Here is a 23,436-nt window from a genome sequence, read left to right on the forward strand (position 1 = left end):
TGTGGAGAGCAGAGGAGAATCTGTGGTGTCCAAGGTGACTTTGTGATCAGGTTCCAGAGCACAGCCGCAAATCCTCAGCTCCGGGCTGCGGGTTAGTCTGCAGGCGCGCGAACGTGTGTAGGGAACGTATGCATGTGTGCGACCGCGTACGGGCGCTGAGGATCGCCACCTGTGTTCATGTTTATCCGTGCTGAGAGCTCCACAACGGGCCACTCCGTCAACGGAGCATACTCGTGTGTTGAGACATGTTGTGCTCACTGACTAGAGAGATCTTTGGCTTTTTTTTTTTTATTTAGGTCCATTTTGTGTGTCAAAGTGGAAAAATGTGAATAACAAAAACTGTGAGTTTTTTCCGGCGCTTAAAAGCGCGATAAAGTAATGTTTATTGTCTACTAATTTCATAGAGAAAACACATTTTAAAAGAAACATCACGGATCACACTTTCTGTAAGATAAACTGTAAAGGAAACCATCATTGCGGCAGAGCGGCTGCAGATATTCGCATGTACGCAGTGTGTTCGGCGAGTCGAGTGACGAGTTGGAGAAGGAGCTGAAAATGCAACTCGGACAAAAGGGAAGCGGCCTCCTTAGCTTGGATCACCACGGGGGAAGGAAGTTAAAATGAACATAAAAGAGGGGTGGGGTGAGTGGATGAGGTCAAAGGTGAAGTGGCACTGCGGAGTGGGGTGATGGGGAGTGTGTGGAAGAAAGGGGTGTGCCTCCAGTGCCCCCCTCCTGTGGGCCAGGCAGCTGTTTGTCTGTCTGGCCCAGTAGGAGCTTAGCTCAGACCTCGGACCACGCTCCACTACATCCCAATAGCGGAGATTTCAGTGGAGCCGCTCGCGCGTTTGTTTTTTCGTAAAGCTGATTGGGGGATTCATACGGGGTCTTTACGTGAAGGTTTCCCGTTTGGTTTTCCAGTTGCGGTTTTTGAGGTTCGTCCTCTACGAAACCATCGCCTTTTGCTTCCGTCTTTCTTTCCGGTGCGCGCTGAAGAATAAAACCGAGCTAGTTGAGGCTGCGACTGTGTGGGAAAAAAAGCACATTCAAATGAAGACCTCCGTTGAGCTGAGATCCCTTGTAGGCCTATACGATTTTATATGTATGTTTGTGTGTACGAAAAGAGGCAGCCCCCAAAAAGCAGGGAGTATGTCGCTGTGTAAGTCCCCTTGAAAGTGTCACTCTTTAAGACCTGTTTAAAAGGGACGCCCCCTCTTTGTGTCCACTGTTCTCCGTGGCGTATGGAGGGGCTTTTGTCCCCCTCTTTCATGTGCTCTCACAATAGCCGTGGCCATTTGAAACACAACAGTAGATGAACTGCGCTGACAGTGTATTAAACTCTGATGAATTGCCTGTGCGAGGCATAGATCAATGTCCTTCAACCCTTAGCACACAGTGAAGTCCGGGCCTTGTCTTGGTTAAATGGAACAGGTTGCTGGCTCTTTTCAAAAGGGCCCGATTATATTCATGTTTTGTTGAAGCAGAAGCCTTTTTAAAATGTGTAAATCTTTGCGGTTCAAAAGAGTCCTATTTCCCCCCCCCCCCTTTTCATTCAGGCAATCGACATTGTGTGTCCGTGCTTTGGTCCTTCTCGTTTTGTGAGAGTTTTGCTATTTGCAGCCTTAGAACTGTGTGTCTTGACTCTAAAGTTCGAAACTGTTTTTTTTTTCTCCTTTAACTGACTTTTAAAGCTTTCAAAACCAACACGGTACAACAGCAAAGCGTCCTCAGAGAAGCGACGGCCTCCCTCAACGCATTCACTAGCTTCACAAACATGCTTGAGGTGTGTGTGTGTGTGTGTGTGTGTGTGTGTGTTTTGTAGGCTAGCGGCCTGCCTCTAACCTTTAGATGACTTCTCCTCTCTGAAGAGGGCTTAGGGCAGCCCGTTTACAGAGATCACAGCTTCAGCCACTTAACGACAACAGGGACACACCACAGGGCCTCAATGGCAGCTCCCACTGGGACTCTCTCAACTACCACCAGCACCAGCACTCACGCTAACTGGCAGATTAATCACAGGTGGCAGGAGGCAGCGGACTCTGCTGACAGCCTACTGCAGTCAAATGCTCAGTGCAGAAGCATAAAAAGAGTTTAAATGAAAAGAAAAAAGAAAAAAAACCCTGCAAAATTCAGAGCTGAAAATGAATAAATAAATTGTCCTTGGATTTGACGTTGTGTGTGTGTGTGTTTCTCTTTGCAGGTGTGGTTTAGCAACAGGCGCGCTCGGTGGCGTAAACAAGCCGGGGCCAATCAGCTAGCGGCCTTCAACCACCTGCTTCCTGGAGGGTTCCCACCCACTGGGATGCCCAGTTTACCCACATACCAGCTACAAGAGTCCAGCTACCCCGGCACCACGCTATCGCAGGGTAAGAGCATGAACTATATCAGCCCGGAAAGATACGGGATGCTCTGTACTTTGAGTTTAATCTAATTTTGGTAAAGATTACATTAGCACTATTTATTAGGGGTATGCCATCTATATTTATGTTCATGTGAATAACATTATGAATTGTATAAGAACCCTGTGCAGCTTATAACAACCATGCAGCAAGTAGTTATGTTTACAATAGCATCTTTGTTGCAGTGGAATAGTGATCAACCTTCACATAACGCCTTGTTTTTGGTAATCAATTTGAAGGAGGAAACATGCACGACCTATGACTTAGTGACCTTAAACTCCGAGGCTGCTATTTGAGGTTCCTCGAGTGTGTGTTCCCCTCGATTCTCTCTTACCTGTCTATGTGGCTCTTTTGTGTCAGAGGGCGGCAGCACACTGCACAGACCCCAACCCCTGCCTCCATCCTCCATGCACCAGGGAGGCCTGACCGCTGACGGCAGCTCTGCTTACGGCCTCTCGTCCAATCGCCACGGCTTCTCCAGCTACGCCGACACGTTCATGAGCCCCTCGGCATCCGGCAACCACATGAACACCGTCGGCAACGGGCTCTCCCCGCAGGTCAGTGCAACAAGTATCACCTGCACAAAGGCTGCCGGCTCATAAAATGTTCCCACAAATAGGTGGAATTCCTGTTCATCCTTCTACCGCCCTGCACCTCCTCTCTGGCTGCTCACAATGTTTAATTGTGTTTGACTGAAATTAAAATTCAGAAACAGCATGTTCAGCAAATATGACTGCCGGTGTGGGCTTTTATGTTCGCTTTCCAAAGCCCTGGATTTATTTTAGCTACTCTAAATTGCTACATTTGTGAAACAATTGGATTAACATCAACAAATTAAAATTCATCTTGATAGTACCGCAAGTACTCAAGCTGCTCCAAACAGCGATTTTGACTTTCCTGGGACATCTAATTCCTTGCGCAGAGCAGTGAAAACACATGCAGATGAAATAATTAGCTAAAGCTTATAAATGTAGACCCATAATCTTCTTCACGTAATTGTCTTCAGCTGGAAGACTCACGATTTTCTTCATCTCTTTACTGCATGATTTCCATAGTGGCTCCATGTTGAGGGTGTCAGAGCTGATGTACTCTCCGGTTTTCCGGGCGTGTTTTTTTCTGCTGGACATTTGCTCGTGTGTACTTCTGACAAAGAAACCCTGGCTACTAATTGCTGTTTAAATCCCCCAAATATCTCTCTACACTACCTCCTCTGGGCCATCTTGATGTGTGACACATTAAGCAGAGGTTTGTTTACTTCCTTTTCTGAAAAGCGCTGGATTTAACATGTTAAACCTGGTTGGTAACCTCCATTAATGAGCGTGTAAATGCGACTCTATGGGAAGGTTTGAGCTTTAAGTAGCACAGAATGAAAAATGATTTGTATTGATGCAAATCGTGTGTACGGAGTGAATTATACACAATTACCCATCAATACTGGCCAGTCTTGCCCACCCGCACCAACAAGATGTGGTTAACAGGCAGAAAATAAGATTGAAATGGTGTGTAAAGAGTTGAAAATGAATTTCAATGCTGCATTTGTCCACAATTACCCCGTCGTTCACACGTGTTTTATTGGGAGTTTTTTTTTTCTTCTTCTTCAAATATTTCTGAAAGCAGATTGGAAACATTCTTGGTATTACCCTCTTTCTTCAGAGAAGAAAGAATTAAGGATTTTGTGACAAAAAAGAGATTTTCTCTCCTGCTGGAGCGACGGAGGATAACATGGAGGCTCACAGCGTGTTTGATTGTTAATCGTGGCACCGGGGCTTTAACTGCTAATGCTCTCACTGCAAACCTGCAGAAAAACACCAGGAACATGGAGTTGTTGTCTTTTTTTTTCATTAATGGCTCTCTCTAATACTGGCATGGGGTGGAGTGTGTCGCTTTCTCTCCCTCTCTTCACGGGCATTCAATAATGTGTTGGGATATTAAACATTTCCTGTCATAGTGAGGATTAAGACCTTTCGGCAACTGTACAGCATGGATTTTCAATATTAATTTACTATATTATGTCGGTTTTACTAAAGTCTATAACCAAAAATACCTGAAATGCATTTTTACAGGTAATTTTATTTGGGTATTTATTTTTAACTTTAATTGTAGATTTTATAAAGAAAATGCATGTGTGTTTGTGTGGCGGGGACGTTTTCACAGGATTGAAATGTATTGAATGCACACAGAATGCTTTGTGGCATTCCTATCATTCTCTCAGCATGGAGATGAATGTTCCCACTGACAGCAGAATCAGGGTCCACTCCGTGGTGCAGCATCGTGCAGAGCTGGGAAGCCCCCATCTCTCTCTCTCTCTCTTTACCAACACACATCCACAGAGTCAAAGGTATCCACACAAAACTCACAGCACATGGAAAAACAAGGTTTACCATGTCAGACCTTCTTTAGTCTTTGCATTTATTTCAATCAACAAACAAATATGTTTCAGCTTTCGGAAATGATGCACGCGTGCGACACCTCACGGTTGATTTTCCCGAAACTTACAGCAAGTTTCCCGTTTTTCCTCTAATGGAAAAAAAGCTACACAGAGGACGTCTCTGTCGAGAAGGAATTGAGAATTTGATATTGTAAGTTAGAGAGAGCATCTGTTTGCATGAGATATGCTTGTGCATCGGTATGTGCAAGCTATTTCTTCAAGTGTCTGGCACTGATATCCTAGTGGTTGCTGTAAAGATGGACAAAAATTCTCTGATTCCCAGTAAATGGGCTGCGGTGGCGTGCTGCCAAGTCTGTAATGGAATCCTGCAACGTTCAGCGATCCCGACAGGAGCTCGCGTCCATCCCAATCCCGCAACCTATCCCGACAGCACACATTTTCCCATTACAGGCGGTGGAAAAGCCGTCCGCGCTCAAACTGGTTGCTGTCATTGGGGGACATACAACGTGTTTGGCTGCTTGAGGGAGCAATGCATTAGGGGTGAGTGTGAAGCTGTGCATGGCTGAGCAAAAGGCATGAAAGCAGAGGTGTGTTTTGTTGTTGGTCAAGAGGCAAGGGCACAGGGGACAGTCATTCCAGTGTTTCTCTATATCTCTGTCATTTTCAACACTGCATTTGAAATCGGTCTCTGTCTCTGCCCCAAATGGCCACCATGGTGCCTCAAATTATAATTTTGCATATGTTGACTGGAAAACAATAGGACGAGCAGTCTTCCTATAATTGAAGAGGGGATGCTTTGACAGCCAACACACAGTCATTTATTAAGAATATTATATACGTTCAACAGACCCTTGTAATGTGAAACTCTAAAGAGCCTTTTAGTTACTTCTCAAACGCTTCTTTGGAGCAGTGTTCATGGGCATTTTATATTGGGGTCGATTACGGGGTTGGGGGGATTGCGTTTGTACAGAATTCCTCATTATTGCATGACAGGGACACCTGCTGGGAGAGGGAAGAAAACAACTGCAGCGACTGGAGAGCTGGAGCGACGCAAGCGGGGCTCAGTGGCAGAGCTTGAGTTTCACTTCTGAGACAAATTTCTAGAAGTAATGACATCAGGGAATAATAAGAGCTAAAAGCATTTTTATCGCATAGTCAAAGCTGGAAATTAGCCATTGAATGCTTTGTTGAGTGTTGTGGTGTGAGAGAAGTGATCCGGAGAGTCAAAGGTACGACGGACAGATGTCATTTCTGTTTTAATCAAGCCAGTTTGTAAAGTTTTGCGGGGGAACTTTTTTTATTCCGTTTAGCAGTTTTATGAAAGTGTTGTGTGTTTCGGAATGACAAGGATGTGTGTGCGCGCCTGCGTGTGTGTATCCAAGGAGGGCCTTTGGGCTGTGTGAGTGGGCCGGGCCTCCACACGTACACACACACACACACACACACACACACACACGGGATCAGAGGCAGAGCGGCTCTCACCCTTGCCTCCCTTTGATCTGTGTCCCCAGGCCTGCCTGCCCGCGCGGCGCTGCACCGTACCACGCACGCTGACACCATGCTCACCAGCGACTCCCCACAACTGTCTGAGAGAGATAAGCCAGGGGAGACTCCAAACTGTGCTGCTGCTCTTCCATTAGCTAGCGCAGGCGCTTCTTTTAAAAAACGGGATGAATTATTTTTAAGAAGCAAGCTCTGCCGTTGCCAAAAAAAAAAAAAAACGGAGAGGGGAAAATATACGGAACAATCTGGAGCTCTGGCTTCATTCCGCCTCCCTCTCTGACTTCTAACAAGACATTCTGCACCTGAATACCAATGAGTGGGGGAGATTCATGTAGTCCCCCACATTATTAAAACTTGGGCATTAAGCCTCTCACCGGGCACTGTGTCAGCTGGCAGGCTCCACTGACAACAAATCAAAGGGGATGAGCACATAGCCTGCATTCATCGCTCAGCCACTCGCAGCGCAAGAGGGGGAATACATACTGGTTAATTAGAACTCCCATTAAAACAAATACTGTTTCAATTTGGCAAGTATAAAAAAAGATGTAAGAGGCTTTCAGAAAAAAGGGACCTGCTGTTGGCGGCTGCCAAGAAAATCCAGGGACTGTAAATCGTATCCACTGGCTATACTGTTTCTGCACAGATTATTAGTCTTTGCTGTTGTTTAGCAACACTTTTGAACTGTGAGGAAAGATTCTGTGTCTGTGACACCAGAAATGCGCGTCTGCAGCCGTCGCCGAGGTCGTTTCTTCTCCTGTAGCTCGGTTTGTTTCCACAGCTGCAAGAGAGTTATATATGCACGGACTGTACCTTTTATGAATTGTGACACAACTGTTGGGGTTCTCCAGACTGGGGTTCTCAAACTCAACGCTTCATAGCACCTTACTGAATCATAAAAATGCTCATGCGGAACATCGCGGTCCGACCGCAGCTTTACGCGCAGGTCTCATTTGCTAGCAGGTGACACTCCTGCATACTCCAGCCATTTGTTGCTCTCCACATCGCCAACGTCTCCTGAGCCCCAAGTGAAGCCATTTTCTTTTCCATTCCAAAATATTTCCAGTTGGAGCTTTTTCGTATTCAAAATCTATTTTTCACCTACCAACCCTTCCTTCGCTCCATTTGGCTTTTAGTCATTCCATGATGCCTTGCCAATGGTGCTTTGCTCTCTCTCTCTCTCTCTCTCTCTCTCTCTCTCTCTCTCTCTCGGTCTCTCTCCCCACCTTTCTGTATTGCTCCAACTCTCTCCCCTGGAGAGGCAGCTCTTCTCCCTACGCCCAGATGAAAGGCTATGGCGGACAATAAAAATGCTATTTAAATGCAAGGGTGTTTGTGTGCGGGTGAGAGATATTTCCTGCTGAAAGTGAGCTGCTGCATCCTGATAAATAGTAAATATAAGGGAATGTGATTTACATTTATCTTGCAGAGGCAGCCAATATGAATTTCAGTAAATCCTAGAAGATGGGGATTTAAGGAGGAAAATGAGTGAGACTGATTCCCACGCTGTGTGTCCTACGCAGTTGAAATGCCTATAAGGTGCAGCGTGATACCGCCTTTATTAAAGAATAGGCACAGACATCGATCCTATCTAAAATACCTATTACACACGGACATGCACTGTGTCACATGCTCATCTGTGGAAATCCCCGGTCTCATACATACTCAATTTGAAGGTGACTCGTACAGAAATAATAACAATATAATAATAACATATATATAAAGAGCGGGGACAGGAAGCTGCTGGGCAGGTGAAGGGTCTGTGGGGCAAACGCTGTGTGACCATGGGGTCAGGGGTCAGGGTGCAAGGGGTTATGGGACGGCTGGGGAAGAAGGAGGGCTCGTCCGCAGTGAACCTGTCCTGCTAGCCGGAGGTCTCGGCTTGTTGTCTATCTGCATGTGGTTCCTCTTAGTTCCAGATGCCACTCTGACAGGTGCATAGCTGTGATTAATACTCGCTCTGACATTTTCTCTCTCTCACGTTTTATCATTCTGTCTCTCCTTCCCCCTGTCTCCTCCTGTCGTGTCTCTCATTGGTTCCCTGGTCCCTGCTCCGCTGTGGACTTTGTGTTGCTTGTGACCCTTTTGCAAAGTTGATCTAACACACACAGTTTGCGTGGCCTTTAAAAAAAATAGCTTGAAATACAAGTATCTATTGCATGCATGGGTCACTGATGGTGTCTCTTTCCCTCGCCTCCTCTCTTTCTCCACACAATAAGATGAGAATATGGGAGGAGGTCGGGTCCTCAGCTGGTTGTGTCATGCAGCAGCTTTCCACTCTCAGTCTCCAGCTGAGAGCTATTTCACTATTTATTTACATGCAATTATGGCTATGAGGTGCAGATATTAACACTGTCAAGAACAATTTGACCTGACATTTTTCAGTAGACCTGGCCCCTGCGGTTTTTAGCAAACAACCCCCACCCTCCTCCTCATCCTCCTCCCCTTTTTTTCTCCTTCTCTCACTCGATCCGCCTCGATTTCCTTCTGGAGCTGCTCCCTCATTCACACACACGCACACACACGCACACACACACACACACACACACACACACACACACACACACGCACACGCACGCTGAAACCACTCTCCGGGAATCAGAAAATCTGCCGTTTAATTTAAAAGAGGCGTTGGTGCAAGGTGCGGAGAGTTGAAGTCTGCCTGTGTGTGTGTGTGTGTGTGTGTGTGCGTGTGCGTGTGCGTGTGCGTGTGTGTGTGTGTGTGCGCGCGCGTGTGTGTGAGTGTGCGTGCGTGCACGCTTTGAAGGGGCCTCTCTTGTTCCCAGTGGCTGAATCCATCCCATAGTTACTCAAGCATATCACTAGCAGAGAATGGAGGATTGCTCCCCACACGTTCTCCAATTGCAGTCCAATAGACGGCATATTAACCTCTGGTTAGCGCGGGGGCCAAGTTTATGGCTTAAACTGTGGGACGTTTAAGAGGGAGGGGGGACCCACCTTCAGCTTGAGCAGCTGTGCTTTCTTTTTACAACGAAACTAGCATGCAAGGAAGTGAGCGGAGAGCATTTAGCTTAATAAGAATTTGCAAAAAGAGACTAAAGAGGTGTGGCCAAGCCCAAAATAAATATTCCTTTTCCACTTGTTTTTAGCTTCCTTTGTATGCATGAATAGCTTCACGGGGAGAAGGGACACAGGCGCAGGACGGCTAACATGTTGTGAGGAGTGACAGCTTGTTCCAGAGCCCACTAATCGTCCTCATCTGTGCCTGACTTGTCAGTGCCCAGATTCTGTCAGTGCCAATCAGCCAATTAATTGAACACAATTAGCAACCCCCACCTCCTCCCCCATGCAGACCACATTCTTCAAAGGCTCATTCCTCACCCTCCCTTCCTCCCATTCTACCTCTCATTCTGTCTCTGCTTCCTATGGCGCTGGTGGAAGACACTTTTCAGTTTTTATTAATGTGCCGCGGCCAATTAACGCAGTGGCATGGAGGCCAGAGCTCGTCATCTGCTGCCTGCCACCATCCCGGCTGTCGGCTGCGGCCCCGCGCCACCTCCACCGTGACCAAAACGCTCTAATTCAATTTATGCAATCACTGTTTTTTTTAAATAGTCATTTTGTCTGCTCAGATGAGGGGCCTTACTGCCCGCTGGGCCGGCCCTCCCGTGTGAGGGACGGGGGAAGGGTGGGATGTTGTTGGAGCAGGAGTTGACTGACTTTGGGGTCCCTTGTATTTTCTTTTGTAATTTATTCTTTAATTTCTCTTTTGTTTGAGATGTTCAGATTCCAATTTTCAGATCCAGTGAAAATTCAACTTTTATTTAGCAGTGTTATTGGGTTTTTCTGCATTCTATAAGTGTATATATATGTACAGTTATAGATTTTTAAAGTGTTTTTATTCAATATTTTCTCAAAGTCAAACACTGGATCTTTATGACTCCTGGGGGTCAGAATTAAATTCTCGTCCTGTAATCACACCCCCAGGACTGGCCTTCACATATTGATCTGAAATCCAGTGTCATGGCATCACTGTCTTTAATCACTCCCTGCCGAGGCGAGTATCAGCCAGGCAGATCTGCTAAGGTGCAAGATGCTATTCTGCACAACCCAGATAACTTACAGACATTTGGAGTGCTCATTTTTCCCCGTCTGCCCCGGTGACCTCGTCCTAACTTAAAGGTACATCTTGGGGGCATTTCGATTCGGGCAGAACAGGGTGCTATCGGTGACAGAGGAACTAATCCAGTCTTGCGCAGATTAAGAGTATTTGTGGAGTGGGGTGTGTTGGAGCTGGCGCCGGGGATGGAACAGAAGGGGCTCCTATCAGCTCTCCAGGCAGGCTAGCCCTCAGGCCAGCGCAGTCCTACAGGAGTCTTTGTACTCCCCAAAGCCTCCCCTCTCCTCTCGCTCACTCTATATCACTTTCTCTCCCCTCTTTCGCCCCTTTCGCCCTCTTTGTATGGGGCTATCATATTTTCACTGCTCCGTTTCCTTTTTCACATTCGTGAATGTTGAGCGTGTTCATGTGCTCACTTATATCGTCAGGTACTTAAACGAGAAATAACAAGAAGTAAAAGTGAGAATATCATTTTTCTGCGGGCAATTTAAGTATATACTGCCTAGTATAAAAAAAATGCTACTTTAAATGTTGTTAAAGGCATTACTACTAGATTGTCAAAACGCAATTACAACACCAATTTTTAATGGAAAAACTGGGGGGGGTGTTGTTTCTTTGCAGACTTTTCCTCCTTGTTTTTGTTTTTGTTTTTTTTCTTGTTTCTCTCAGCTCTGTCTCTGTCATATTGTTTTATTCTGGAAAGAAATCCAACAAAGAACATCTCGTCAAACATTCGCACAGACAAAAAAAATGTATAATTTGACTGTTAAAGAAATTAGGGAGCTATGAAAGGGCCTCTTTTTGTGTTTCAAGTGTGCTATTTATTTATCTGAAAGGATGCACATTGTATCAATTTACACTCCCCCATTCACTTCGCCACAGGCTGGAGGGCTCAGAAGTTGAGAGAATTAATTACTTTTTTATTATTATTTATAAAGTAATCTATCTGTAGAGAGGGAGCGGAAAAAGGAGAGGGTGGGGGGAGGGTGGAGGGGGGGGTGGGGGTGTGAGAGGCAGGGGAGGCCCTGGAGCATTGTCCTTTAAACTAGGTCCTGGCTCACATTATCTCCCAAACCAGCACTCACACAACGTCAAACAACAAACGAACTCTGGGCTGCTGAGGACGCTGAATGCAAGGAAAAGAGAGCGAGCTGGGGGGGGCAGAGGAGACGAGCGGGATGTTTCGGGAGGCTTAAGATGCAGTCATGAAGTCTTCTCCAACACAGGAAAAAAAAACTATGTTGGGAAAATAACATGGTTGTCAAAAAAGAAATTCTCAGCGCCAAGATTTGACATGGATTTAAACACCGCAATTCTCGTTCAATGCACCCGCGTGGATACTGAGAGATGTCATGTAACACTTGGGTGACGTCCTGGTGCGCCAGACCATATACACATTTTACGAATAGCTTTTTATTCTTCTCAGTACGTAAGTGCACTTGCTTTGAGTTGGCCAGCAGGAATCCCTCACGTTGTGCCAGAATTTTCTATCTATAAAGTCTTGTTTTACACGGCGTGTAGCAACAGACGAATGTGCAGGTGTGCGTGCAAAATATTTTCACGAGACATTTAAGTAATTGTCATTCAGCTTAAATCAGAGAAGATATATGGGAGGAAAGGACCACACAACAACACAATCAAACCAATCATCTTCATTGCTATACCTTCTTCGAGAGATCGAGAGGAAATTGTTGAAACACAGTTGATTTTAGTTATAGTGGTTTGAACACAAAATATGAAAGTCAAACAAAACTCAAATCATTAGACCTCCTCCTCCTCTTTGGGAGAAGGACAACTGAAGGACGACCTCACAGATGACAACACTTGTTAGACTCTAAAAGGGTCGACCCATGCTAATTTGCTAAAATAGCAAAGCGGTTACAATGTCAGTGATAAGAAGTCATTTTCTTTTGAAGAACTTTCATGAGCATGAATAATATTCCGGCCCAATTGTTGGCTATTCTATTTCACGAGGAAGCGATGTAATCAAGCTTCAATTAACCAATGACTAAAATGGACTCATGCCCTCCAGCTGTCTCTCTCAGGACACTTAACAAGACCCCCCCCCCCCCCCCCCCCCCTCCGCCATGACAGCGCGTCAGGACACGTCGTCCTCTCTTCCTCCTCAGATTGTGCAGCCCGGCTCCAGATGGGAGGAAGCATCGCATGTGTCCGGCATAAAGAGAGCCATGAATCTCCCTCTTATGGATACATGTCACATGCTTTGTCCGCGACCACAGATGTGGACGGGACGAAGGGTGGGGGTTTCCATACTGATAGAGTTAACATGTGGAAAAGACTAACCAGCCTTGATGTTTCTGATGTGCTGCGAGTGCTTCATATTTCCTGTGAGGCCCGTTCGCAAGATATGATTCATTTGCAGAATATCGTTAATTTTCCCTCTGTAAAATAGTCCTGGCTCAGTGTATCATTTTGTGGACTTTTTGGACGCCGCGGCATGTTTGCATATGTATGCGTTCATGCAAACATATGTCTGCGTGTGCATCACCCCTGTGTAACCACCTCCGCGATGGGCTAATTGGTTTAGCAGTCAAGGGGCCAAAGGCCAGTGCAGCATAGCAAAACTCAACATGAACCTGATGTTGAAGAGAAGGCTTCCATGCTATAGGAGGGAAGCATGTGTGGGGCAATTCCCCTTTTTTACCACCCCCCCCTCCCACACATAGACGCTCCACTTTCTTTTTTCACTTAAAGAAACTTGCAGCAGTAAGGAAACTAAATTCTTCACAGTGTTCCGGGGCGCCGCGCTGCAGACTGAGGGAGCACTAGAAGTAATCTCTTCCATTTTAACATATTTTGAGACCTTCTTCTGACGAGTGTCACATGCTATTACATTAATCTAGAATATTGAATTGGAGGCTTTATACACTATGAATAATATACACACTGTGATTTTCAGGCAAGCCTGAACCTGCAGTATCAGCGGGCCCCTCACTAAGGTTTGTGGAGGCTACTTTGTGTGGGGATCTGAGGGGATCATTTACCAGTTCCAACTCCATTACTATTCATGAGATGGGTAGGCTAGGGGCGAGGGATTAGGGACTCCCTTGGTGCTTGTTGTGCTGTAGGCTCGGGCTCAGGCCTCGGGCTCGGGGACAGGGGCTGTCTGGCACGGATGGTGGGTCTATTATCACCCAGGGACCCTTCTGTCCCACAGCAGAACACTTACTGGCAGTGCCAGCTAATGGAAACAGTCTCTCTTGTTCCCTTTCTCCTTTTTTTAACCTCATCACTTTCCTTATATCCTTCCCCCTGCTCTTTAAAAAAAAAAGGGGAAGTTTTTCCCTTTCCCCATTTCAAAGTTGAAATGGTGTATTTCTATTGCCGTCTTTACCGTGAAGTGCTCGGGTGGCACTATATTTGCAGGGGAAAAAAAGTACTTTCCCTCAACTCTGTCAATGCTTTGATCCTCAATTTCCCAAATTTCTAACATCCTCCGTTCCCCCTTTCCCCTCCAGGTGATGAGTATCCTGAGTAACCCCGGCGCTGTATCCTCCCAGCCCCAGCACGACTTCTCCATTTCCCCCCTGCACGGCAGCCTGGAGAGCTCCAACCCCATCTCAGCCAGCTGCAGCCAGCGCTCTGACTCCATCAAGGACAGTCTGGCCTCCTCTCAGTCATACTGCCCCCCGACCTACAGCGCCACCAGCTACAGCGTGGACCCCGTCACCGCTGGCTACCAGTACAGCCAGTATGGCCAGAGTGAGTAAACGTTGCAGTAACAGTTTTTTACTGTGTGTTAATGTTCAGCGTTGTGTTGTCGTGGATCCAAAAGAGAGTTGTTCCTTTAGATCCTTGAGTCCTGTGAAGTGATGCCCAACTTCTAGGGCAAGAGACTCTGATGACCTTTGCACCTTGGTTGGTGGAGGCGGACACGTGCTCTTGATAAAGACCACCCCTCCCCCGGCCCACCACCAACACCATCACCACCATCCTTCTCAAGAGCTCCCTTAGTCACACCACACTCCACTTGGATGGGAAAGAGGAGAGGGCTACTTCAAAGAACGGCACACCCTCAGGGGCCACAGTGTCCTCTTGCCCACCTCTCCCGTTCTTTCTCTTTTCTCAATCACACACACACACATGCACACACACCCTCGGGGCAGGAAAGAGTTTGCCTTATTAGATTAGCATAATTGACTGATGCTGTCACAGCCATTCATAAGTAGTAAAATGAAGCACACTTCCCCAACCAGCCAACCAGCGCCAGCTGGTCGACATTTGTTTGTGTTTATATGCAGCTCCAAGTGGTGATCGGCTGCATTGTGCATCTTTTTATTCATAGTTATTGTTGCCGTGCGCGATTGCACGCGAGCGCATACCAATGCGTCACGCGTTGTGTGCGCGCGTGTGTGTGTGTGCGTACCAGCGTTTTGTCAGCAAGCAAGAAAGTGACGGCAGTGCGGATGTGAGCTGATGTGAGGTTAATTAAGATGGTGATTGAGCACAGTGGATGGGTAATGAATGGAGGAGAGAGGAGAGAGCTGCTGTCTGAGCAGGGAAATGATCGGCCATGGGAAGTGTGGAGGGCATGAAATTAGAGATGCCAAGTGTAATGAAGACTGGCATACAGAACACACACAGGGGCCCGTGTGAGTGACAGCATGGAGACTTTACCAGGATGCACATGCTCCATGCCAGCAGCGTGCCAACCTCAGACAAGGGACAGGGGAAGGGTTTTTTATCTTTCACTCTCACTCCATCAATTGTTTTTCCTTTCACTCTGCCAGAAGTTATTTCAGCCTTAATTAGAGGATTGAAATGGGAGTGAATACGACATTTTGCTACCACCTGCCTGACGTGAGTTCTTTTTGTGTCCTTGCAGCTGCGGTGGACTACCTGGCGAAGAACGTGAGCTTGTCCACCCAGAGGAGGATGAAACTCGGGGACCACTCGGCCGTGCTGGGACTGCTGCAGGTGGAGACGGGACAGGCCTACTAAAGGCTCGTCCCCCCCTGCTTCCCCTGCGCCCTGCACCACTCTCCTTCGCCCTCCGCCACCCTCCACCACGCTCCCATCAAGGTCTGGCCTCCAACTCCAGCTCGCCTCTCTGCTGCTCGCCCTGCAGTCCGACCACACAACATCAGCGCACGGACGCTCAGCCCCGCGGCGCATCAGAATAGGGGCACGCTCGCGGCCTGTGACGAGACTCTTTGGGGAATTCACGCCGTCGTCAACCACCGGGCGGCTCTGCACCCCCTCTAAATCTCTGGTAGTCTCTGGCTGCTCCTCGAGCTCCTTCCCCAGACCAGAAACCCTGTTTCGTTTTGTTCGGAAAGGCATGACAGGACCAAAACAACACCAGGGCGGCTGGTTCAGCCGCCTCGGCGCAGGTTCATGTTTGTCTTGACTGCAGTCCAGCGCACAGTTAGAGCCATCAACAACACGTACTTTGACCTTTGCTGTTCATAGTAGTTAACAAAGCCGATATCATTTGAAGGACTCTTATTCTTGTTCCCTTTTGATATTGTTAAGATTATTGTTGCTGTTATATGATTATGGTTAATGTGATTTATGTTGTTCTTTGATTCCATTCGTATCTCTTTTCTCTGTTAGATGTTGGTGTGTAAAACACAGTGTGGATGACTGAGACGATTTGGGAGGGAGTTTCTGTTGCTCGTGCGCGTTGTTGCGCGTCGGCACAGTCACACAAAGAGAGGATGATTGTTTTCCAAGCTGCTGTTCTTCTTGCCTGTTCCCTGAGCTCTAATGTTCCGGAGCGATTTGACCTTCCCACTTTCATATTCATCTTGACATTCCTAAAGAACTTGGCCACTCTCTGGGAAGTCTTGCCGGATGGACTCTGCAGGGAATTAAAGCAGCGTTTCGGCGGCCAATAGCTTTCCCCTTCTAACCTCCATCCCATCCTTAGCCCTGGTCCACGGGGAGGAGGGCATTGTTTGCAAAAACAGGATTGGGGAAATTAATGTATTTTGTTTAGAAATATGGACCTTGCCAAAGGGGGGCTAACGCAATTCCCCCACCCGCCTCCACTTCTCCCAAATCCCATCTGCCAGGGAACCCTGTGTGACTTTAACAGCAGATTAAATCACACAAAATAATGTCAACGCTAATTCACAGTGACCCTTCCCGTTGCCAGCTAGTATTTCTGGTTTTATGGAATAATTAGCACCATTTTTGTAAATTCACCTTCAGTTGGTTTCCATTCGCAGACTAAACAAGCATTCCTTCGAAACATTCCTCGTTCTCCATCTACAAATAAACTACAAGCATTCCAACGTTCTCTGTTATGAGATTAAAAAGTACACAAGCTGTGCCATTCATGTGCACCCTGGATAATCATATAATCCAGTCTTAAAATGGCACAGGTAACACCTCTGATTGGTCGCCCTCTCTGGTTTGGACTCGAGTGCCCCCTCCCCCTTAATCCTCCGCTTTGACGTTTTCACGGAAATGTACAAAAGAATTTTTTTTTAAAGTAAAAAATAGTGGAAATGAGACATTTGTGTAGCACTCATAGTTGACTTTTGACACACGATCCAGGAGCAGCCATTTCTTTGAGATGAATGTGACATTTTCTTTGAGCAGGAGTGTGACAACGTTGATCACTTTATCTCAAGACGGTATTTGTTCTTAGGTCACCTTTTAAAAACTGAAAACTGTACAGTAGCTGGAGCAGATTGTGTATTGTTTGTTTATAAAGAGTATGTTTTATACTAAAACCGAACTACGTTGAGTGGTAGGTGAGCAAGGGATCTGTGGAAGTAAATGTTTGATTTGAGTTTCCTTGACTGGCTTTTTTTCTCCTGTTGGTTGTGTTTAAATTCTATTTAATTGGTTTACTTGTTTTGACCAAAAGTTTTGTTCCTATTTTTGGGCCCACGTATAAAATACATTTGTATAAATTAGTCCAATATAAATTCCGTAAAAAAAATGTTCCAATTAAAAATGGTTTAAAAGAGAATCCAACTGAGCTCAATGGAGAATGAAAGCTTGGTGACACAGATAGACTCCCTGGACCACAGCACCACTGTACATTTGAAAGGTGGCCGGATGAAACTTTTTTTTCTTCAACCACCCGATCTCACAGACTGAATATCAGTGCAAACCGGACGTGACTGGACCACAGACCTAACACACCTGAACCCTGAAACCTGGGTGTGGGAGGATGGTGGTGAAGCTGGAGAACACACGGCCGCGCTGCTCCGGGAACAACGAATAAAAGTCTTGTTTGATTTGTGGACCAATAAGACTTTAGGAGAAGAAGTCAAAGTAACACTGACTCCGCACTGAACTACAGCAGCTCCAACTGCTACGCTTAGACGCCTCACTCGTGTATATTTTAAAAAGGAAGAATTTTAGAATCGTCTCTAGTGTATCAAACCCATTTCTAACACTTGCGTCAATAAACATTTGGATATTTAAAGCATACAACTCCCGTCTGTTTGACCTGTTTAGTTTCTTTCTGACATCTGTGCTTTGCTTTACTCCTTTTTCTGTTTCGCATGTGTGTATATTATCATGGTATAATTTATTCTGCTGTATGAAGTATTAGAGTAGTGGGAAACTTGTACTGGTATTTACTACCTTCAGCCTGTTGGTGTGTTTACTGTAACACTGGCGTAACTGTTATCAATTAAAGATCCAAAACTGATTCTGCCACGTGTCTCTTTTTTTTTAAACGTGATTGCTGAATTATTTCCATTCAAAATAAAATGGAACAAGTTTATGTCTGTTTGTGTGTCCTTTTGATTTTCGTGAGAAACCTTCATCCGCTGTCTTTTCTTACAACCCGAGAAAGTGCATTTTCTAGTATGAAGCTGATTTATCCAGAAAGCTGCAAGCAGCCGTGCTGGAGGCCGAGCAATTAGCCAAACAGGCGCTTTTTGAATGTATAGTTGCATAATTTGTCAATTGATATACCATATATCATTCTTTTAACAATCTGGAAATTCCCAACTTCCACCTTCTCAAATGTGAGAATTTGCTGTTGTACATTAAAGTGAATTGAATGCATCATCGTGGATTCTGATGAGTATTCTGGCATTTATCAGAGTAACGATGAATCTTATTTGGTTGTAGCCATAGTGTGAGGTTTGAATGATACGGTGTACATACGTACACATCCATATTGCCTATGCATCTGCGTGTGTTCACTTCATGACACAGTTCACTGGTGGGATCAGCGGGGACGCCAGTGGACTGTGACGTGATGTATTTAGGGAGCGATGGGAACTCAGACTCAGAGACACAGAAGTCTTCCATCGCGCCCACTGACCAGCGCCATCGGCCTCCTCTGCTGCCGCTGGCCGAGGAATGTTGTCTGCGAATCTCTGCGGCATCGTGTGAACGCAGGCGATCTAACCGGTGCGGAAGCATCCGCAGTGTTTTTCACATGACATATTTTAAACGCACTAAACACACAAAGTCATGCCAAGTTGTGCTGTAAGAGATATAGTTACCGTTTGTATAGTGCAAAAATAATAATGAATACTTAACTATTCATTTGAAATTAAATGAAACTAATGAAGGGCATAACTAATTAAGTATTAACATCATAAACATGATATTTTATTGCAACATCGGTTTGATGTTAAATTAAGACTCATCTGAATAATTATATTTAGACAATATCCTCACGAGGTAACTATCATTCATATTTCATACTTTGTTAAATATTTTTTTAGATTTGAACGTACACATAGAAATGGGGTATTTAGTATTTGCTTTAGATTACTGATTCAAATCAGCTTTATACTCCGTTGCTATCACCCCATTTTATCACCAAGCCTCAATTAGATGTAAGTGGAAATTCTCTTGTGTGTCGAAAAACGTTCTCGGGTTCTGGAGAAGCACGTCGGGAATGCGGTCAATAACTCATTTCATATCGTTCTGTATCAGTTCCCTCATGTATCAGACCTCCTCTCAACCTATTTAAAATGCATTGTCGGGTGGTTCTCCTTTACATATTCTTTTAAAAGTTTGTGTTCTGGTTGTCCACATTAGACCTGGGCATGTGCTACGGTTGTCCCCTCCGCTCCGGCTCGTCTCCTGAGGTGCCTGCCCCCCGGAGTATTTGTCTCCCTCTGGTCCGCTGTCACTCAGACTGGACGAGGTGGCGGCTCAGGCGGCGGTGTGTGGGAGAGCTTTGTGACACTTCCCTCATCTCCTCCTTTGATCCCCTAATTGATTGACTACAGGAGCAGAGGATGAACAGAGCCCACAAGAGCCGATTCCACTCGCCTCTCTGGAGTGGTTTAGATAAAGTGCAGGGGCCCGGGTTCCCCGCGTTTCCTCCTCTCCTCTCTCTATATGGACATAGGGCCATTGAAGGTGGCTCTGTGCCACGGTAGCTTAGCCGTGGGCTGTGTCCTCAGACCCGGGCCTTGCGTACTGCCCCTGTGCCTAAATGGCTGGCGGTAATGGGTTTGTTTAGATCACAGGGATGGAAATGAAAGTCCCGAGCCTCGCCGTGGAGACCAGGAGGCCGTATCGCTCAGGAGACGGCGATAGAGAAGTCACTGCCTCACCCGGGTCATGCTCACTTTCACTCCGTGAGCCATGGAATGGAAGTTCTGATTCCGATCTAATTTAGGACCCGGCCCCTGAACCGGCCCATGCTGTGAAAAATAACCTGCTGCTGGAGACTCGGGAAAACCACGAAGAAGAGGTGGAAGGCGCAAAGCACCAAGCGAGGACATCCATTGAAGAAAGACTGTCTCCATTTTAAAGAAAGTGTGTTTGAAAAACATGACTTTAGAATGATTTATACAAGATATGATAATTACATTATAATTATACAAATCTGTCTTCAGAAAGAGAGTTCAGAGCCGTGTGCAGGTATGCTAAGAAATGATTAAGAGATGCTCTGGGGGTCTTGGTTTTATTCTTTGAGATTATGTGTCACGGGGAGTAAAAAGCTCCCAGCTGTCGCCATGAAAGCACTTACAGTATAATAATCCTCCAAATCCTGTAATTATGCCAGCATACGCCGTGTACCTGAGCCTCAGCTTTGTGCTCGTCACCTCAAGGATCCCACTGACACAGACGCACAGCTTGGTGTGCATATATATTTTCTACCCAACAGTGTGCTTTGCATAGAGGGAACATCTTATTTTCAGAACATTTGAGCTATTTTGAATTTCATGGGCCGCCCCTCTCAGGTGTTATAGAATCTGTCATGAAAAAGTTAAAAGCTCAGATGGGGTATTGTCCTAGCTGGAAGTCGTCTGAATGACCAGAAACAGTGTCCCAATTATAAGATGTTTCACCTCAGCTGCATTTCACCTGCTTACATTTAATCTATGAGATACAACTTGACATATTTGCCTCATATTGCAAATATAGGTGTTGAAATAATTGTACAAACACAAAGACACACACACACACACACACACACACACACACACACACCATTGTCCCCCTCCTGTAAAGCAGCTTTTTTTTTTAAAGGGAGAAGAAACAAGTCCAAGTAAAGTTGTAAATCTAAGAAATCTAAGCGAGATAAAAATCACTGTGAAGCCAAGCTTGATTTACATTTAAAATCTGAGCTGTGCTCTCAAACTAATTAATATTAATAACAAAATGGAAATGAGTGCAGTGGCGGCCCTAAGTGAAGAGCAAGCTGGGTGCATTCAGACAGGAGATTCATGTATAAGCCCTTTCTCAGGAGAGGTGGGCTCTAAACAGGCATGACGGCAGGGCATAGACCGCCATACACAGTGACAATTTTTCTAGATAATAGCCTATCACGCAGGATACAATTTAAATTAAAAAATGCAATTTTCACCTTGAAATGAACAAATGATTACAGTTTCTACACAAATTAAGGCATCCAGGCTGTGCCTCAGTACTGTGCCGAGGCCATGAAACCTGACATAATTACCATGAAATACATTTTCAAATATTTGTATTTCGTCCATCGCTTTAAAACATGCCTCTCTGCCTTCTGTGGGTTTGTGATCTCACCTTCTGGGGGAAATACATAAAAAAAAGAGGGAAAAATCATCAGAGATGAAAAGCTCTTCAACAGGAGAGATAAAAATGTGGAAAAAAACAACCTCCCATACACACAGTAAATCAGCGCAGCTCTGCACAGCGGTCCCCCGAGCTATCTCTAAAAGCCAAATTACTGCTCCTTATCTGAGGAATCATATCTACTAGTTATCTGCTCCTGAGATAGGCTCCTCTCTCCCTCGCTCGCTCTCTCTCTCTCTCTTGTGCCTCGTGCTCATCGCAAGAAATGCTATTTATTTGTGATTACAGACACCCTTTGAATAAAAGATGTTTGTGTTTGAGATCCAAAGTTTCTGCAGATTCTGAACTCCTCAGATTCTTCAGAGAGCAGCGTTTTGAAGGCAGAACACCTTATTTGGGCAGGTTTGCTAGGGGTGGTCTGCTACAGAGAGAGGGATGAAAGTGTAGCCGATGGGAAATATGAGACAAGACCTCAACCTTCTCCGACGCCTCGTATCACATTTGCTTTCGGAGGGGATTCACACTGAGATGAGGTGTCGAATTGACTTTAAATGCAGAACCTTATGTTTAAAAAACACACGGAGACGGGAAGTTCTGGCATATATTTTGTAGAAAGCTGCCAAAACCCGCAAAGTTGGAGTTGTAGGAGTTTCTCAGCGAAACACATGAACTATTGCATATGCGTTTTAACTCCATTGTTATTTTCATATTCCAAAATCAGAAGCTACTTCCCACTCAAAGATTCTTAAGCTCATTGTGAGCAAAGAAACTTTTCAAAGCTGAGAGCCAACAATTGACACCGTGTTATGACAAACCTTTTTTTCCTTTCTTTTCCCCGTCCTTTTCTTACCTTCCCTCCATCTGTTGAAGTCCCTCAGCCAGAGAGGCGCACATCAGATTTCAATAGTTGACCTCTTAATGCCGAGGTCAGCGCTGCACCGGCAGCGATTTCACACTCAAGATGAAAGGGAAATGAACACTGAAGATTGTAGGGGGTGACATGGGGCCCTGACCACGCCGGCCATTGCCACTCTAACCGCTTCACTGCACCAGGATGGGATCTGAGAGGAGCCAGGGAGGAGGAGGTGCCATGATTGAGGTTTGTCACCTGTGTAACAATGGCTAAAGTCACTGACCTTAAGACAGATATGCACTGATTGGCTTTCAACCATGTTTCAAATTGGATAAAACCACTTGTGCTATTGATTTCTGCTGAAATGAACAGAGGTAGGACGACAACTCCAGTAACACCGGCAGATCTCATGTGTCTACAAGCTACTGAAGCCTGTGGAAGGGTTACAATTATCTTTACCACACGTGAACCGGGGGACGCCTTAAAAGTCTCCTGACTTGCAACCTCCCGTCGCTGGCGCGTTTCTCCGGGGGCCATTATTGAATGCAGTGCGCTGAGGCGCGGCTGCTGGTGGACGGACAGCGCGGTAACACCGCCGTGAGGCCTGAGCTCCTCGGAGCAATGTGCCGCTTAAGTACCTGTCAGCTTTATAAAGGAGGGAGTAGACTGTGTAAATGTGTGTGTAAATAGAGTGTCAGATCAGGACCCCAGGGAACAGAGGAGGGGAGTGTGCATGAGTGTGTGTGTGTGTGTGCGCATGCGCTTTTGTTCACCGATGCATATGTAGTGCATGTGTGTGTGTGTGTGTGTGTTTGTGCATGCGAATGTCACAATAATGATCATTTAACTCTCCTCAGCATTCCCCAGGGATCCACGTTCCCCTTTTCTACTGCGCAGTGCAGCCGTCTCTCTCCCCCTCTCTCTCTCTCTCTCTCTCTCTCTCTCTCTCTCTCTCTCTCTCTCCCTCTCTCTCTCCCTCTCTCTCTTCCTCCCCTGTCTGCTCCTCACGGCTGGGCACAGTTGGGGAGCAGCTCCTTATTCATTCATGAGAGAGGCACCGGATAAATAAAAAGGTTCATTACTGTGCTAAAGTGTTACTAATGACATGTACCTGCCACTGAGCACCTCCGAAAATCTAATGTGACACACTAGAATGGAAAATCTATTCTGCCGCGCCGAGGCCTCCAATGGTGCTAGCACATACTCTATGGAAATTTCTCCCCGCTTGCCCTCCAATTGTGTCTCTCTAAAACCAA

General features: G+C 45.9%; 1 protein-coding gene across 5 annotated transcripts in view; it reads left to right on the forward strand.

Moving 5' to 3' along the window:
* The window catches only part of pax7a (paired box 7a), a 42,548-nt gene extending 24,544 nt beyond the window's left edge, over window positions 1–18,004 (forward strand). For all 5 annotated transcript variants that reach the window (XM_040204349.2, XM_078091866.1, XM_040204350.2 and 2 more), the window contains 4 exons: window positions 2,200–2,365; window positions 2,759–2,955; window positions 13,848–14,091; window positions 15,215–18,004. In XM_040204349.2, the coding sequence (XP_040060283.1) occupies window positions 2,200–2,365; window positions 2,759–2,955; window positions 13,848–14,091; window positions 15,215–15,330 (723 nt within the window). In that variant the 3' untranslated portion in view covers window positions 15,331–18,004. The remainder of the gene's footprint in view (window positions 1–2,199; window positions 2,366–2,758; window positions 2,956–13,847; window positions 14,092–15,214) is intronic.
* The last annotated feature ends 5,432 nt before the right edge of the window (window positions 18,005–23,436 follow it).

This window comes from Gasterosteus aculeatus, chromosome 17 (assembly GCF_964276395.1).
Source record: "Gasterosteus aculeatus chromosome 17, fGasAcu3.hap1.1, whole genome shotgun sequence".
In the NCBI taxonomy this organism is placed as follows: domain Eukaryota; kingdom Metazoa; phylum Chordata; class Actinopteri; order Perciformes; family Gasterosteidae; genus Gasterosteus; species Gasterosteus aculeatus.